This window comes from Bos indicus x Bos taurus, chromosome 29 (genome assembly GCF_003369695.1).
Source record: "Bos indicus x Bos taurus breed Angus x Brahman F1 hybrid chromosome 29, Bos_hybrid_MaternalHap_v2.0, whole genome shotgun sequence".
Classification (NCBI taxonomy): Eukaryota; Metazoa; Chordata; class Mammalia; order Artiodactyla; family Bovidae; genus Bos; species Bos indicus x Bos taurus.
The window spans coordinates 16,375,194-16,394,779 of record NC_040104.1 but is presented as its reverse complement, the minus strand read 5'-3'; the positions used below and the strand labels follow the sequence as shown (position 1 = coordinate 16,394,779).

Below are 19,586 nucleotides of genomic sequence, written 5' to 3'. Positions count from 1 at the left end.
ACCAAGTACCCGCATAAATAGCCCAAGACTCGGGAAAGCGTGGGGGAGGATGCTGTTAGCAGTGCCTGCATTCAGCGGACGTCTCAGTCTACATTTTTCAAGGGTTTTAAAATAATTGGGTAAAACCACAAACAGCGTCTGTGGTGTGCACTCCTGCCCTCGGTTTCTAGACGGAGGCTTGATTTCATATGTTCTCAATTGAGGCACATTGAACTCATTAATTTCCCCACTAGTCTTTTTATGATTTCCCTCTTCTTTGAAGTAGGAAGCTGCACGGCTCTAATATTGCTTTAAACCAGATCATAAATATTAAACTTACAAAACCCTTATTGACATTGGCAAATTTTACCCTAAATGTATCTATGTAGCCATAATGTTACAGTTAAAGAAAATTACAGAGTTAAAAGAGTGATCTATAAATGTCTGTCTCCACTTCCTTCTTTGCCACCTTGATCTGTGTTTAAACCATTTACTTAACGAGTTTGTGGATCGCTCCGCCCCATACCTGAGGATGGACCACTGGTTTATCTCCATCATAATGAACTGCTTTCTCTGTACAGGTTGGACCTAATACCGTATGCACCCCTGCTCCCCGGGACAGGACATCCACCACTTTCCATTATGATGCAATTATTTTTTTTCTCCCACCATCAATGAGCGCTGTAATATCTTTTGCAATAGCAATTATGTGTTCCCTCCTGGGATGGCTACTTGGGGTACTCTGGGAATTTTAATCAAGCACCTACATTAATTAGAAAATCATGGGAGTGAGGGAGGTGCTGAGGAAGCACCTTTGAATATCTATCCTTTATGGCAATTGACCGAACTTGAGTCCTTTTGTAAGGACTTAACCTTTTCAGAGGAAGGAATTTTAATTTCCTCCTTTTTGTTCTTGTCTTCTGGGCGGGAGAGAAGAGGAAGGGCTGGCCTGGGCGATGGAAGCCACCAGGGTTAGGCGCCTGCTGTATGTTGTCAGCTGGGCACCCTGCATTGGGAAGCATGACTGTCAAGCCACGTCCACCTTGGCAGGGCCTGGTTACCTCTATTCTGCAGACCAAGTGTCTGAGGCTCAGTCCTGGGTCTACTAGAGAGCCGGTTCCCGGGGTGGGGAGGGGAGGCGGGAGAGGCATTTCTTATACAAACTCCTTTGATTGGTTTGTGAAACGTGATGATGCAGATATGACATTCCTGGATCTTACCCTTTCCTTGCTAAAGTTGATTTTGTTTTACATTATGCACCAGACTCAACTTCAAAAAGGGAAGAAACATCCTCTATCTGCACTACCGGACACTTGGTCCTTCCCTGATCCCCTACAGTACCTGCCACCATCAGGTGCTGCACTCGGCACTGGAGGTAAAGCAACCTCAGGAGGCCTGCCGCTGCTCCCCTGGTTCCATGGATGTGGGGTCACGGAGCCCTCCAGATCCCTGGGCCAATGGCGAACATCGCCACCGTGCAGAGTGCTGTGGGGTTTTGTGGGGAAGGATGGAGGTGCTCTGCTGGAAGAAAGTCACCAGAGGCTCTCAAACAGGTAGCATTTGAGTCTGGTCTTAAGAAAAGAGTAGGACTCGATCGAGAAGCTGCAGGGAGATGTGTAAGGGGAGCAGGGTGAGTCCTAGAGGGAGGTGAATCTCAAGTCCCAATGTGACCCACAGCACGAGCCAGAGGGCCCTTGGAGTCTATGACCAGATCCCAGAAGTTCAGGTGCTCTGCCAAGAAGCAGGAACAAAATCCCAAGAAAGAAGCACATCTTCAGAAAGGCGTCTCACTGCCCCAGCGGGATCCAGGCACTGAGCTGTCGAAGGAAACGCAAACCCAGCTGGACTTGCCTTCAAAGTCACCCATTTCAGGAAGGTCACTCCAGCCAGGACAAGGAATCACTGCAGGTGGTCAGAGCCTCAGACAAGGGCCAGACATTGCACACGTCTCAGAAGAAAGGACCGGCTGGACCATTCTCACCTGTCCTCAGGAAGCAGATGGAGAGAGCAGACACACTGCTCATCACCCCAGCCCACCTCTGGGAAGCAACACCTCAGGGAAGAAGCCTTCTGCTCACTGCCTCACCCCGATTCCAACCTTCCAGCAGAAGATAGGTGGGCCCCTCACAGCTCAGCCAGTCCCCTTGCCAGGGAGCCTCCCTGACACAGAGCCAAAGAACACAGATCCCCAGGCCGCCTCTCCTTCAGGCCCCTGTTTCTTGGGAACTTAGGCTAATCCCTGGCTTCACACACCTTGGCTGTGACTGGAGAGGTGATTCAGTCATTGAGGTCCATGCCCCCTGCACCCCCACCCGGCTTATGGCAGGAAAGATGTATCGCCTGTACTGCTAATTTCAGGGCAGCCACCAGAACAAGGTTCCACGAGTTGTCCAGGGTGGGCGTAGATAGAGACCTTTCAAGAAGATCTTTGTCTTTCCTGCATCTTTTTTTTGGCCCCCTCCTTCGGGGTGGTGAACATCGGTGGGCGAGGTGAAGCCTTTAGTTCCACTTTGTCCTCCTTCCCTCCCATCCCCGGTGCCTCTTTGCTGGAGACTTCTTTTCTCGTTGGCCGTCCTAATGATCCCTGTGCCACGCGGGGCCCCTGACGCGGGTGCTGACAGGCTGCTCATTAGTGCCAGGGTGCCGCGTCAGCCGGTGGCACGCCGGAGCTCCACTCCTGACACCCTTCCGCAGAGCTGTCACCAGAGTTGCGGCACCTGCCAGCTTTGGTTGAACTCAAGCTGTGATACCTCCAGTGCCAATTAGTGTGCCGTGTCCTGCTCGGCTGGGAGGGAGGCCTGTCAGTGCTGACAAATGGGAAATGGGTGGGCATAGGGCCAGGGGAGGGCCTGGCGGGGGGGGCGGTGCGGGTCAGGGAGGGCTCAGAACATTGGAGAAGCCCTCCCATCCGCGGGTCACCCTGTCCTCACCAGCTGGTGCCTTTGAAGGCTCTGAGAAACAAGAACGGGCCTGGACAGCCGACAGCCCCCTGGGTCCTCAAGTCCAGCAGAAGAGCTCAGGGAGGAGGCGGAAGGGAATGTGCAGCGGAGGCATGTTGCCCATCCCCACAGGTGAGGGTGTGGAAGGCTTGCAGAAGCATCTACCCTGCACTGTGGGAAGAGCTGGACTTCATGTGCAGCTCAATAGATGGAGAGTCTGGCTCTAACTCTGTCCCCCAAACCCTGGGGTCTTTGTGGTGCCCGAGAAGAAACATTCCACCTCTACTCCACGTCACTTCATACACTGAGGGATGGAGGGGAGACGTTTTAAATAATATTTCTTTTTTGTTGTACTGATTTCTTTCTTTGTATCAATTTTATTATTTTTAACCCATGAGGAACAGTACATTTTCATGGACTACTGAATTCATTCTCTCTGGGAATACCCAGGGTTGATTTACAAAACCATTGGAAGTTGTCATGGGTTTAGGCACGGGCAGGTTGGGATGAGAAAGTGTGCAAAAGGCTCAGGGGCCCGGAAGGGCCCGGTGAATTATGTGTCAGAGAAACACAGACATTGCAAGAGTGACTGCAGTGAGGCAGTGATGAGGGCAGAAGGCAGCCCACCCAAGATCCACCTCCAAAGATGTTCGGGAGCCATCTCAGCCCTTGCAAAACAGAACTCGAAAAGGACTCACTCCTTCAAGGAGACGTCCAGCTGCCACAGCAGCTGCCCCGCCAGAGGGACTTTGAGAAAGGCTTGAGAAAATCTCCTGAGAAAAAGACCAGAGAAAATCTCCTGGAGACTCACTGGCAGAGTCTCAGCAGGAAACACACCAGCTCTGGACCACAATATTAAAGTGGAGGAGAATCCCTCAAGGCTGCAGATGGACTCTGCACTTGGGGGTCATGCACTTGGGGGTACCAGCAAGCACAAGTGCTGTTTATGGAATCAACACATATTCCTTAGATGCTTTCTGGGTGCTGGGTATTGAGTTAGGAGGCGGAAGATCTTAGAAAAGAGAGACACAGGCCCTGGTCTCAACTCATGAGCCAGAATCTGGACATCTCTGTGGACTGATCGCTGGACCCTCCTGAGCCCCAGCCAATACTCAAGTTGGAAGCTTCCTCTCAATAGCCTTGGTGACGTGGTCATTTTCAGTATTGATTTGATGGGATAAATGCTGAGGTAGGTGTACCCAGGAGGACTGCTTCTTTTAGGATGGTCAGGGAGTCCAGACCCCATAGGTATAGTAGCTGGACTCAGCCTTCAACTGGGATTCATGAGGGGCTCCCAGGGAGGTAGAAATACAGAAATCTCAGCTTACTCTCTAAAGTTCTGACAGCCCAGAGGAAGCTGGAGACACAGAACTGGGCTTTGAGAATACTTTCCTATGAATTGTGAGGTCCTAAAAAGCATCTCTTAGGACACACTGGAAGAGATGGGATATATGTTTACTTAGAAGACTCGGAGGAAGAGACAGCATTAAAGGTATTCTTTTGGATAGCAAGGGCTGTGCTAAGAGAAGTTCTTGAACATCTCGAGAAGGCAAAGAGAAGACAAGACACAGAATCACAAGTGGGGGCTGTGTCTGCGGGACTTTGGGGACCACTGCTGTCCTTCAGTGCCTGGAGCAGCAGGTTTAAGGGGGGATTCAGCAAGGGGCCACTGCAACATTTGTGTAGCTCCAGATGGTGTTTCTGTAGGAGAGAGTGAGATGGGCTTTTTGTCCTTAAAAGACCAAGGCAACATCTGGACCCTTCCAAACAGGTATGTACAGTGAGGGCAGGTATCTCTATAAAGCTAGTACACCTTCTCCTTGAACTCCTGAGAGCTCTAAGTTCATGAAGGGAGCCAATAAGACATACAACCAGTACCAACAAGTGAAATGTTACTTCTCACATTCCGTGGCGATGTCAAGAGGTGGCCTGAGAAGTCTTACCTTCTCTCTATTCTGGAAAAGACTTTTGCCTTCTGATGTAACGTGCCAAGCAGACACCTTCTGAGAAAGACCCTGCCACCCCTTGCCCACTATAAGATCACTCCCGGCTTCTGTATATCTGGATACTTAAGCCACTGTTATACAATGGTGGTTAACACTTCTTTATTTTGTTTCCACATAAAAGGCAGTGAAAGCTGGGACCTTATGTTAAGTGAAATAAGTGAGAGAGAGAGAAAGACAAAAATCATATGATCTCACTTTTATGGGGAATATATATATATGTATATATATATATATATATATATATACATATATATATATACACACACATACAAACTAAACCAAAACACACAGATGCAGAGAACAGAATAAAGGTTACTGAAGGGGGAGTGGGGTGGGGGCAGGCAGTGAAACGGGAGCAGGGGGTCAACTGTATGGAGGTGGATGGAAGCTAGCGTTTTGGTGGTGAGCTCACTGTAGTGAATACAGCAGTCAAAATATAATCTTTTATGCATGGAACTTATATAATGTTATAAACCAATGCCAGCTTATTGCAGGGAGCACCATATGAGTTGTGATACAGGATTCTAGGAGTTTCCAGAAATGTGCAGAACAAACAGATCATTCAGGAGAGAAGCCGTAGTGAAGCCACTGAGGTTGCCCACAGTGCCTGGCCCAGGTCTTTCATGGGTGTGAGTATAATAACAATGACCTTCGCCATACAGCCACTAGGGAGAACAGTGTGGAGATTCCTTAAAAAACTGGAAATAGAACTGCCTTATGACCCAGCAATCCCACTGCTGGGCATACACACTGAGGAAACCAGAATTGAAAGAGACACATGTACCCCAATGTTCATCACAGCACTGTTTATAATAGCCCGGACATGGAAGCAACCTAGATGTCCATCAGCAGATGAATGGTTAAGAAAGCTGTGATACATATACACGATGGAGTATTACTCCGCCATTAAAAAGAATACATTTGAATAAGTTCTAATGAGGTGGATGAAACTGGAGCCTATTACACAGAGTGAACTAAGCCAGAAACAAAAACACCAATACAGTATACTAATGCATATATATGGAATTTAGAAAGATGGTAATGATAACCCTGTATGCGAGACAGCAAAGGAGACACAGATGTATAGAACAGTCTTTTGGACTCTGTGGGAGAGGGAGAGGGTGGGATGACTTGGGAGAATGGCATTGAAACATGTATAATATCATATAAGAAACGAATTGCCAGTCCAGGTTTGATGCAGGATACAGGATGCTTGGGGCTGGTGCACTGGGATAACCCAGAGGGATGGTACAGGGAGGGAGGTGGGAGGGGGGTTCAGGATGGGGAACACATGTACAGCTGTGGCAGATTCATGTTGATGTATGGCAAAACCAATACAATATTATAAAGTAATTAACCTCCAATTAAAATAAATAAATTTAAATTAAAAAAAATGACCTTGATTGAGTCGTGACCTGCCCACACAGAATGGCACGAGGGATGATAGAGGCTCTGTCTTTGGAGGCTTCGCTTTGGTGTAGGGCATCTTTTCTTCTAAGGAACCCCATTCTGTCCACATGTATGTAAAATAAGCCGCATTTTGCAGGCACTTAGTGGGGTGAGATGAAGCTCTGGCCACTAAGGGTCTCCAGCTTCCGTTTGGTTTCAGCCATAGCCCAGTGACAGCTCTCATCTCCAAATAATCAGTCACCGAGAAAGCAGCACTGCGTGAACCCCGAGGTGATTAGTTACCACGTGGCATGTCTCTCGTCAGCTTGAATCTGGGTAGTTAATCCTGACCGGGGATCTGGGAAAAGCTGCGCGTCTAAATTACTCTGATCCACAGGTAGATTCTGATTATCCTGCTCCTCTCCATCTTGATCCATCTTCTGTTTCCATAGCAGCTAAAACCCCAGGAAAATGGATGCCTCTGGCCAGGGCTCAGGTAAAGTCTCCTGGGGAAATGAGGCAGCTGGATGGCCGGGGTGGGGGAAGGATGCTAGCGCACAGCGGTGTAAACCTCCACAGGAAGAACGGAGAAGGTGCCAATGCAGTGGGGAGACAAAAGTGGTTGTGAGGGGAAGAGAGAGAAAAGGAGATGACAATGTGGGATGAAATGAGACGGAAGGGGAACGTGTAGGAGGCTGTGAGAGACAGGAAAGCAGAGAACAAAAAGAGAAAGCATGAAAGGGCAGGACAAAAAGAGGAGACGTACGGAGGAGAGGGGAAGAAAGGAAAGAAAAGGAAAGGAAGAAAAAGAACCCAGAAAAGGACAAAGAGCTGCAGGGCCAGAGGAGGGATGAGAAAAGACATCAAACAGGAGTCAGAGGGGGACTTGCAGGATGGAGGGCGAGGTGCCTCCTGATAGAAGCAAAGTCCATGATGCTGAGATGATGAATGCTCTGCGGAGTCTACAGGCACAGACCGTCCCAGTGTCCAGCGGCACTGAGGACCCGACATTTTCAGGGATGAACGCCGCGCACCTTGAACCAGAAAGTCTGTCCACCTGGACACCCTTCCCTGGGATGTGCCCCAAGACCACTTTTCATCACTAGCGGTCTTAGGTCCAGTGAAACCTCCTCCCAGATTGTGGGCCATGCCCCCTGTAAGGTCAGTTCCAGTTGAGAGACTGGAGAAACGCAAGCATCTCTCTGATTCCCTCGCTCACAGTGGTGCATTCAAGTGCAGTGGCTACAGAGAGTTCTCAGTGTGTTTCAGCTAAACACACTGAAAATCTCACCCCTTCTGTGAAAACATCCTTAGGGCGACTTGTCACCCCAAGAGGGGGATTTGCTATCTGGGGCCCATGCAGTCTTCTTCAACTGATTGCATCAAAGCCCAGGTGTAGTGGACCCTGCGATGCCTGCCTTCTTCAGGAATGGAGGACAACTGCCCCGGGGTGGACCAGACAGTCCTCAGCTCCAGTAGGAAGAGAGATACCTGGCCTGGGCTCACAGCCCAAATTCTCTGACCAACTACGGTGCTGGCGTAAAAGGTCACCCCCGTACCTTCAGTAGGGCACAACCCACCCTGTCTTCAGAACACCCCACAGGCATCCTGCTCTCACACATGGCACCACAGTCAACCTCTCCCCCAGCCCGACCCCCCTGCCCTTTCACAGGGCTGAGCCCAACGCCACCTCCGATAAACTTCTAGCTCACCAATCAGCATCTTAGGGTCTGCTTTAGGGGGACTCAGACTGCAACACCAAGCAAATGACCACCCCTGCGGTGAATTTAGCATCTTCATTTTTATTGAAGTATAGTTGATGTACAATAGTGGATTAGTTTCAGATGTACAACACAGTGATCCAGTTATATATATATATATATATATATATATATATATATATATATATTCAGATTCTTTTCCATTATAGGTTATTACAAGATATTAAGTATAATTCCCTGTGCTTTACAGTAGGCCCTTGCTGTTTATCTATTTTACAATAGGAGGTATCTGTCCTTTAGCATCTTAAACCTTCATGAGCCAACAATGCACTTACATATGCACACATGCCTACACACAAATACACACATGTATACATACATACTTACATGAGTGTATTTTAGGCTAGTCAGACACAAGCAATGAAATTTAAGGATTTTTATTCAGGTCTCAGCTCAAATGTCACCATGTCAAACACCTTTCCTGACCAAACCTCTTGTCCTTCTGTCCGCGTATCCTGTTCTATTGTCCCATCCTTATCGCCACTTATTATTAATATCACTGGTTATTTGTATCATGAGGTTGTGAGCTCATGAGAGCAGAGACTTGCCTGTTCTGGCTTATCACTATATCCCCAAGCACTCAGTCGACATTTAAGAACAAATGAAACCATGTAATGCACCTTGCACAAAAGCTAGCTTTATAATATATGACGCCCACACTCAGTCCCTCAAGTTACGTCTGACTCTTTGTGACCCGGTGGACTGTAGCCCACCAGGCTCCTCTGTCCATGGGATTCTCCAGGCAAGAATACTGGAGTGGGTAGCCATGCCCTCCTCCAGGGGATCTTCCTGACCCAGGGATCGAACCCTCGTCTCCTGCATTTCCTGCATTACAGGTGGATTCTTCACTGCTGAGCCACTGGGGAAGTCCTTAATAAATGGCATCTTGCTTTAAATTGTTAAAGTTTCAGGTTCAATCTATGCAAGCCCAAAACAACACTTAGTCTGGTCTACAGAACATCTAGACATTTAGACAAAGTGAGTTTTGCAATTTAGTCACACATTAAGTGATATTTGTTATCTGAGATTAATCAGAGTAGAACGACGACAAAACCACACGAGGACTCATGGCCTAGAGACCAGATGCTTGGCAATGTTGAAGCAGTACAGACCTGGAAGTGTTCCTTTTAGGGACGTGGCCATTCCAAGCTCTCACCCATCACTGTGTGTCTGTGTTTTCTCTCTCTTACCACAACCAGCTGAACAATGCCACCAACACCGCACTGAGCACTCTACCATCCATGTGAACGGAAAAGTCACCCAGGACATCTCAGCACCCTTTCACCCAGAAACAAGGTAGATTACTCTCCCAGGGGTTGCATCAATCCTCCAGTGTGATTTCTGGAATCTTAGAGGTTATGCCCGTCTTGCATCGAGAACACCGATATTCTCTGCGGAGCTACGGGTATATTGTTATCAGGCCACCAAGAATGTGGGATCCTTGTGACCAGGCCACCAGCACCATAACCTCCTGCCACAGCCAACGATTCTCCCACTTCCTCGCATGACACGATGTCCCAAGCCGCTTCTCTTACCTTTGGGGGAGATGTGTCTCCAGGTAACCGTGGGCTCTGGTCTACCCGTTGCTATGCAGGTGAGGCTGATGTTGTTGCCTTCGTTAATGGAGATATCTGAAGAAATCTCCACAATTTTGGGAGATACTGTGGAGACGAAACAGGTAGAAGGAAAATTAAAATTTTGTTGAAATATTTATTTGTTGTCTTCAAAGGGGAGTGGGCAGAATAACCCAGGGACAGAAACACAGGGGCTATAGTCAATGAGGAGGAACTAGAGGGATCACCTTACACTTGAGAGAAACATCTCACCTTGACTTCAGCTTCTATTTCCTCCTATATAAAGGCAATGTCGGAGAGCCTGGGAAGGTGGCTCAGAAGAATCTGCCTGCAATGCAGGAGACACAGGTTCGATCCCTGGGTTAGGAGATACCCTGAAGAAGGGAATGGCAACCCATTCTAGTGTTCTTGCCTGAAGAATTCCATGGAAAAAGGAGCCTGGCAGGCCATAGTTCATGGGATTGCAAAGAGTTGGACACAACTGAGCCACAAACACTTTTACTATGCATTTTCATAGTAAAAATACAACAAATATTTATAGGATGGAATTAGAACGGTTGTTCAAAGGAATCATTTCCCCAACTAGCTACATGTTTACAACAACCTCAAAACCGGGCCAATAACACATGTCATTTCAATTCTACCAACATTGGTTCTGACATACTAGTGCTTCAAGCTTACGTGCCCTCTCTGTCCAATTCTCATAGGTGTCTTCATATGAGTTTTCCTCCTTCAGTCAGCACGCCTCTGAGCCACCCCAAGTGTCTTTCCAGAACCCATGATCTCCCAAGACACGGTGACACCTGGCCTGCAGGAGACCCCAGGCAAGCTGAGCATCACCCTCACTTCCCAGACGTGGCTAAGACCCCACGCAACCCTCACACAAAAATAAGACTGGTTGGAACTTTCTGCGCTTGTCTTTTCTCTTCTGGAACTATTCATCACTCACTCCTGGTTATGCTGGATTTTCTCCTCCAGAAATGGAGGTGTCTGCAGAGAGCTGTTCTTTGCCATTTTCTATCCTTCTCCTGAAAACTGACTTCCCATCCATCTCTAAGCCCCACCCAACCAGGAATGCTTATTAACAAGCATTCACTGGACTTTGTTTCCTGAGCCTCAAGCCCTTGCTTCTCGTTTTGGTCCCCTAGCACCTTTCTCCAACTGTCTAGACCGACTGGAATCGTTCAAGGCCTGGCTGAGCCAGCATCCCTTCCAGGAGGTCTTCCAGGCCATGCCCAAGGGCACTGCCTCTCCATCCTAGAGACCATGTAGCTTCCTCCACAGTATTAAAATAAGCTGGTTTACATAACATGCATCATATTTTTCCTTGACTATACATGATTATACTGGAAGACACTGTACAAGAGCCTTGCTCATCATTTTATTTTCTGCTGTCTCCAATACGGCACCTTGCATAAAGCAAGCACCAATTCATCATTTTTAGACTTAAATCCACATGGAGCTTCAGGTAGGAGCAGTGTGAAGGTGGATGTAGCCAGGGCTGGGGAGTGACCCCAACCTCTAAGATCTGAAACTTCTAAGACATATCATTGTGATTTATGGCTGTATCATTATAAAAGCTAAATTGAAACTTCCAGAAGAGAAAGAAACTTGATCAGTTAATGACTGAGCACTTGATTTGCTGACCATCTGAAGGATCCCAATTCCTAAGCTCTCTAAGTCATTTAAATCTGATGCATTTTATACACACAGTTTTAACTGGCACGTAATTCTTGAAGCTCTAGCCCTGATCCTGCCCCCACTTGGCAATTGCACAGCCTTGCCTGTTTCTCAGAGGACAGGCTGCTGCAGAATGACGGTGCTGGCCTTGCAGACATCGCTTCAACTCTGCAGGTAAGTAATTTATTGATCTGTAAAGCACTCTGAGATGCTCTGCAAGGGATTATGTCACGCCAACGCCACGCAATAAAATAAAAAATGATGGACTTTGTGAACACAGGGTGATTTAGGGTTTGTAGTTGGAAGTGTGCTCAAAATACATTTTAAGTGGAAATCAGGCTGGGTAATGAATTACTCTTGCTTTGGAAGGGCTTGCTGGGAGTTCATTTTCCTGGCTTCTTACATGATAGCTAATCTGCTAATCATACACTAGAGAACAATGGACAGTCCCCGAGTAGAAGAGGAGGCAGTTTGGGCCAAAGCTGTCAGCAGAGTGAGTATATCAAATGAGACCATCACACCTCATGCTTGGAAGAATCATCTAGAATTGTCTCCCTCCTCTCACAACTGGAACTCATCCAACTCATGCAGCTGAAGTTGGTGAAATGCTCGCTGGTCTTTCAAGCCTGCCTCAGAGTAGAGCTTGAAGATGGCAGACTGCCCTGAGATGAACTTGAAAGGCAGACCATTCAGGGCAGAGAGGTGAGGTGGTCTGACCAGAGGTGCAATCCCAATTATCAGAACCAAACTGGCACAGTGCCTAAGATGCAAGGAGATTACAAGTATCATTGTCCAGGTGGCAACTTCTAACATGCTGCCAGTATGTAAAATTAAAATAAATTGACAAGGATGCACTGTGATTGTGGCTAATACATGTTCATAAGAAGATTTTGGCCAATGGATAGGGCTACTCACAATTTATTTTGTTTTCATGGATACATCCTGCATCTTACCTTGGCTAATCAAGAGCAGGCTGTTAGAAACATACTGAGATTGCATTGCTTTCATTCACGCATTGTTCATTCATTTGATTTACGCATTGTTCATTCATTCATCCATCAATATTCACTGAGTACTTCCATATACCAGTGTTGTGCTCAGCCCCAAGGACATGACGATAAAAAGACATCGTGCTTGTCCTCAAGGAGTCCACAGTCTAGAAATGCACAAACCAGAACAGAAACAAATCCCTTTAATGTATACGATAAGGTGGTGAGGAAATGCAGAGAGAGACACCCTAGCCAGCCTGGAGATGGATGTCAGGGAGGGCTCCTTGGATATGAGACACCCCAGACAAGTTCCAGGAGATAAGTAAACATTAATCGGTTCTGAGGTGGAAAGACATTCGAGGCAAAGGAGGTGATGTTAGAAAAATCCTATTATTAAGACTTCTGACGGCCAGGCACCATTATTAACGGAAGAATAGCTACTGAAGGAGGAAGGGCCAAAAGTCACTCATCAAACATTGAGTAAGAAACTTCCCTGATGGTGTAGGGGTTAAGATTTGGCCTTCCAATGCAGGAGGTACAGGTTTGATCCCTGCTCGGGGTGTTAAGGTCCCACATGCCTTATGGCCAAAAAATTAAAACATAAAACAGAAGCAATATTGTAATAAACTCAATAAGACTTTAAAATGGGTCCACATTGAAAGAAAAAAAAAACATTGTGTCAACAGCTACTGCATACATAACTGTGGGTTAGGTGTGTGCACGATGTGCAGAAATGCATATGTTTTGTGGACCCTCCATGAACTTACAATCTGTTGGGGGAAACTGCCTATAAACATCCCGGTGCATCACAGGGTTGTGTGTGACTGGACACCAGCAGTACAGACATTAAGTTCTGTGAGTTAGTGTGGGAGAATCACAGCCAGTGAGGGTATGGGAACAGTTTCTCCTGGGCCACAGAGTCTAGTGTAGGGATCAACAATGGAGATACAGTCAAGAAGGTGAAGGAAGTGAAGCTGCTTCAGGTGGGACAGAAGTGCACGGGCACAGACGGGAAGGCAGGAATCCAGGACACACGGGAGGATGCAGTCTACCCACTGCCAGAGGCAATGGAGAGCAGTGGTCCAGATCCTGGATCTGCAGCACTCGAGCTGGGCAGTCTTGGCCGCATCACCTCAACTTTCTGTGCTTCACATCTTCATGTCATGAAGTCAAATGCATGTACTTCACAGGGTTCTTCTCAGGACTTAGGGGTAAGTTTGTGAAATGCACTTACAGAAGTTCCAAGCTATGTGAACTATGCAATAAGTGAGCTTTAGTATTAGGTGAGGACTTCCCTAGTGGCTCAGCAGGAAAGAACTGCCTGCAACGCAGGAGACATGAGTAGACATGGGTTCAATCCCTGGGTCAGGAAGATTCCCTGGAGGGGAAAATGGCAACCCATTCCAGTATTCTTGCCTAGGAAATCCATGGATATTGGAGCCTGGTGAGGTACAGTCCATAGGGTCACAAAGAGTCGGACAAGACTGAGCATGCACACACGGTCCTTGGCAAATATGTATGCCATGTCAACACAAAATGAATGGTAGATAAATGTAACCCACTCAAGGATTAACCCACTTCCTGGGTTTTAACTCCATCCTATAGGCAATGGCAAGCATTTGAAATTGTTTAAAAGAGGAAATACTATATATAAGTATATAGTAAATATATATACATATTAATATGCTTTAAACAAAATAAGCTTGTAACAAGGTGTCAGAGAGAGCAAATACACAGAAATTTGAGCTGAGAAACCAATTTCTACAAGTAATCTTCAAGGCCTGAGTTAAACCATGGGCTTTAAAGAAAAGGGTGGGTTTGAGAGCAACGCCAAGGTCAAGCTGTGGTGCCTGGGGATTTCCTAGGTGGAGGATTCGGGAGCCTGGAGTCTGACATGAAGGCCGTTCTGTTCAACAGCAGCTGGATGGCTCATTCATTTACATTACACGAGTAACTTCTTTGGGGCAGAACATTAGTTTGATTCTGTATTAGACAAGCTCATGGGGATGACAAGGGACCAGCAGACTGGCAGGACTGTCCTGTTGGCAGCTGGGATCACACAATCGAGGTCTGGGGTGAGTCTGAGATCTGCAAAGAGTCCATGGACCCTTAAAAGAGGCCATGAGCTAATTTCCACATAGATGCATGTGACGTCTCTGCTGACTTCTGAGGTCTGAATCTAGAAAATCAATCCCTATAGAACCAGAACAATTGGGAAATGGTCAGATTAGGTTTGGAAAGAAAGGTGGAAACCCCCTCAGCCACGCTGTTTGGATTGAGTTCCACGTTAGTGTATTATGCTAAGGTATAATATGGCTCTTATTGAATTTTAATTCAAATGTGTAAATAATTAAATAACATAATTATTAAACAGTATTCTGGGGAACTTCCTCACTCTTCATGTAGCCTCCACTGCCCAGGTGTTAAGTTCTAATAATTATATCATTAATAAATAGCAATTGGCTGTTTTTAGTGCACAGTAGATACCCTATTAAATCCAAATTAAGATGCTTTATTAGCCTTTCACGGTCCTGTGGGGCTGAGGATGCACAGAAGTGCCTTGGACCAGGCTCCTGAGGACACGTGCAGATCCTAGATGCCGCCTTTGCTGCTGATGTCATATCCCCCCCTCCTCACACTACCCCCTGACACTCACCTCCTCTCTGCAGTGAAGATCTGAGATGCCCATGGCAGCTTGGGACTGTTCTCACAGCAAGGGTTGCACCACAGCTAAGGCCTTGGGACCTGTGTCTTTCAGAATTAAAAGGACCCATCTGGAATACCCTCGACTTCCCTGGTGTCCAGAGACACCCAGGCCTGGGTCCATAACCTGGTGTAGGAATGTCCAGTCACTGGCTTCCCTTCCTCCCCAAACACCGCAGGTCATTCTTTGGTTCTTCATAGTTTCCTTTCTCCCCACTCTTCACCTGGCCAGGTCTGTCTTACTCTTTAAATCTTAGGTCCTCCATGAAGCCTTCCTCCATCATCTTTCCTGATGTAGAATACCCCATACCAGATTATTGCATATGGTCTGCTCTCGCAAGGAAAATGTAAGCCCAACTGGTTGTCTTGCTCACGAAGCATTCTGCACACAGCATGATGCCAGAATACAGTTTGTGTTCAACACGTGGGTTTTGAATGAATGAGTGCTTTAACAAGGCTGTATGGAAATATAAGTACATTGAAATAACTAAACTTCCTCAACATCTTTAAATAGCCCTTGAAGGCTTTCAGAGTATATAATAATTTCAATGGTTCCTGTTTATTAAATTGTTGTTGTTTTCTAGTAAGTAAGTCATATCCGACTCTTTGAAACCCCAAGAACTGAAGCCCACCACTCCTCTGTCCATGGGATTTCCCAGACAAGAATACTGGAGAGGGCTGTCATTTCCCCCTCCAGGGGGTCTTCCTCACCCAGGAATCAAACCTATGTCTCCTGCATCTCCTGCATTGGCAGGTGGGTTCTTCATCATTTGCACCCCCTGGGAAGCCCCACTTTATCTTACCCTTGCATTAATCCCACAAGTAGATATTATTTCCAAGCTGACCAACTATCCTGGTTTACCTGGAAGTTGGGCTTCCCTGGTGGCTCAGATGGGAAAGAATCTGCCTGCAATGCAGGAGACCTGGGTTCGATCCCTGGGTTGGGAAGATCCCCTGGAGTAAGGCATGGCAACCCACATCAGTACTCTTGCCTGGAGAATCCTTATGGACAGAGAAGCCTTGTGGGCTACAGTTCATGGGGTCGCAAAGAGTTGGACACGACTGAGTGACTAAGCACACACAGCACTCAAGGCGATTCCCAGAACATGGGAATTTCAGTGCTAAACCCAGAAAAGTTCTAGGCAAACGGAGATGCCTGGGCCACCCTCATTGTTTCCTTCCCTACACTTTACAGGTGAAGGTACATCTTCATCTGTAAAGTGTAGGGAGTTTATAATGCAGAATTTTAAAGTGTTTTCTTTTTAATGAGCAGATAGATGGGTTAGAAAAATAAGAAATGCATGTTGAATCAAGGATGCACACACAAAAAAAGAATTCGACCATCTCATATATGCACCAAGACTGTGAATTTCTGTCTAGCATTAGAAATTTTATAGGAAGTGTGATTCCATTATTTTATTTCACAAGAATGCTATGAGATGGCACTATTATGATTCCGATTTACAGATGAAGAAACTAAGGCTTTGTGAGTTGTTAGTGATATGTGCCAGGTTATCCAGATGGTGAGACAGACTGCAGCTTATGTCTGATCCCAAACGTATTCTCTGCACACAGAGTTAGTGCAGTGGAGTGTGGGTTCCCTGCCTGGGGTCTTGCTGACACACCCTCCCATGACGGGCACCTGGCTTTGCAGCTCCCTGTGACCACCTGTCCACCCACAGACCTTGGTTATTCCTACATAGCATCGGTCTCTATCAGGAGAGTGGGTGAGAAGTTTCATCAGCATATTTTTGGACCTTCCAGTGTCTGCATAACTGTTTCGTTATCTTCCCTATCCATCACTGGCTCTTCCTAACCTTCCTTCTCTTTTGCATTGGCCTCGCCCTGTACACTGGACCCCAGAGCCACAGTTCCTGGGGAGCGTTCATGTGAGGCAGGCTATAACTGCCGCCTCTTACAACCAGGAGTCCTAGCTGTCCCTGTATCATGACAGAGAAATGATCCATCAAACCCACTGCTGAGTCCACTGAGGGGCATTCTCTTGGCTTATTTTGACTGAAAAAAAAACTAATCAGCTTGTCTTTTCTTCATTCCTTTTCCCTTCTTCCTTTTTTCCAGGACAAATATTTGTATAATAGGAAATGTCTTCAGGTATCGTGGGATCTGTGGGATCTCTCGATAGAATCCTCAGCTTTGCCCCAGAAGCCTGAGTATTAAGCCCAGGCTGACTGTTTCTAGCTGTATAAACTCATGTCAATCATTTAACTCTCAGATTATTTTAATTATATGAATACCTGTCTTGCCTTTTTAAAGCACATGCTCTGTGGATCAGATAAAACTGTGAGAAATTATATTTTCAACACAAAGTACTATTCAAATGTGATTTATCGATATTACTAACAATGTGTATCTCTAGAGGCCCAGATGAGGCTAAATATAGACATCAGGTGCAGTGGGGCAGAAGAAGGACACTTTGTTTAGAGGCTGAGATGGGCTTGACCACCCCCCAAGTGGGTGCTCATCCCTTCTTCAGAAGTACTGGTGCTTTTGAGGTAAGCAGGGTCCTAAGGTGAGGACATGGGATGCACAGGGTGTGGGGTGGGGGTTTGCAAAAGGACCCTTTGCCTCCCCTATCCCTGCCCCAGCACTGTGCTTGCTCTCTCCACTCTCCAGAAGGGAGAGGTTAGATCCTAGATACTCAGAATCCCAATTTAGAGTCTGAAAATGTAGAGAGCTCCTTGATGACACAGCCTCGGGTGGGTTGTTTTTTCTTTACCCAGAATCATTTTGTCATTTCTTACATCTTACTCTTTCTCTCTCCCCATATTAAAACCCTTCTTGTTTGCAGGGGGAAAATCAAGAAGCCTGGGGAGAAAAGCTAGTGATTTATCTGGGATTAGTCATAAGCCACTGGTTCCGAAGTTCGGAATGTGTTCCTTTCAGGATCCACTGAAAGGCGGAAGTTTCTGCGAGCTCTGATCCTGACCTGGTTTCCTCATGCCTGATAGAGACGTGGGCAGGAGGGTAAACACCACGCGGGCCCCACGCCACGCTTCCCTGCTTCTGGGCATATTAGCACAAATTGAATTTCACAGCAACCTACCTGCCACCATCAGGGCGCTGTTATATTTGGCAACATCCAAGAAATTGCTAAGAACGCTCTCTTCATCAATTGTTTAAAGTGCAGATGTAAGGGAATCTTTGCTCATCACGATATCCAGACAGAGCGAGTGCTTTCCAGCTCTAGTGTGAAAGCACCTTGCTTTGGGTTGAAGGCACGTGACTGGCTTCTTGCTCCACACTCAGCTCTTTAGGGACCAGCTCACGAAGGAAGGAGAGACAGCAAGGACACCTTGAACGCCAAGCGCTTTGTCAGGGGCTTAACATTTGCTGTGTGTGTGCACTCAGTCACTCAGTCCTGTCTGACTCTCTACCACCCCCCTGCACTGAAGCCTGCCAGGCTCCTCTGTCCATGGGATTCTCCAGGCAAGAATACTGGACTGGGTTGCCATTGCCTCCTCCAGGGAATCTCCCCGACCCAAGGATTGAATTCCTGTCTCCTGAATCTCCTGTATTAGCAGGTGGATTTTTTTTTTAAACTATTGAGCCATTTTGGAATTTCCTTGCCACTTGCTGCTTCCTCTTAAATCCTCTAGGGAACCCATATGCATTCCCTGCATTGTACAGCAAAGACGCTGACGCTCAGAGAGGTGATGCAGCTAACCCAAGGTCTCCATACAGGGAGTCAGACAGACTACAGATGATGATGATAGTAGAGAGATGATTTTTCTCTACTATTAGAGAGAAATCAACTAAAATTTATACACACTGAGGTCCTCAAAAATGAAAATGAGGGAACAACAAAATGGCATCAAGAACCTGATTCACATACATGATTTCATGAAGAAAATTGGAAAGAGGACTCCAATATTTTATGTACAATTGATAAATAATGGGACATGGAACAACAGACTGGTTCCAAATAGGAAAAAGAGTATGGCAAGGCTGTATATTGTCACCCTGCTAATTTATCGTGAGAAACGCTGGGCTGGAAGAGGCACAAGCTGGAATGAACATTGCTGGGAGAGATATCAACAACCTCAGATATGTAGATGACACCACCCTTATGGCAGAAAGTGAAGAGGAACTAAAGAACCTCTTGATGAAAGTGAAAGAGGAGAGTGGAAAAGTTGGCTTAAAGCTCAACATTCAGAAAACTAAGATCATGGCATCTGGTCCCATCACTTCATGGCAAATAGATGGGGAAACAGTGGAAACAGTGGCTGACTTTATTTTTCTGGGCTCCAAAATCACTTTAGATGGTGATTTCAGCCATGAAATTAAAAGACACTTATTCCTTGGAAGGAAAGTTATGACCAACCTAGACAGCATATTGAAAAGCAGAGACATTATTTTGCCAACAAAAGTCTGTCTAGTCAAGGCTATGGTTTTTCCAGTGGTCATGTAGGGATGTGAGAGTTGGACTGTGAAGAAAGCTGAGCACCAAAGAATTGATGCTTTTGAACTGTGGTGTTGGAGAAGACTCTTGAGAGTCCCTTGGACTTCAAGGAGATCCAACCAGTCC

General features: G+C 46.5%; 1 protein-coding gene across 8 annotated transcripts in view; it reads right to left on the bottom strand.

Moving 5' to 3' along the window:
• NTM (neurotrimin) overlaps positions 1-19,586 on the bottom strand; it is a 964,242-nt gene that overhangs the window by 116,410 nt on the left and 828,246 nt on the right. For all 8 annotated transcript variants that reach the window (XM_027531737.1, XM_027531742.1, XM_027531738.1 and 5 more), the window contains one exon: positions 9,630-9,755. In XM_027531737.1, coding sequence (XP_027387538.1) covers positions 9,630-9,755 — 126 coding nt within the window. The remainder of the gene's footprint in view (positions 1-9,629; positions 9,756-19,586) is intronic.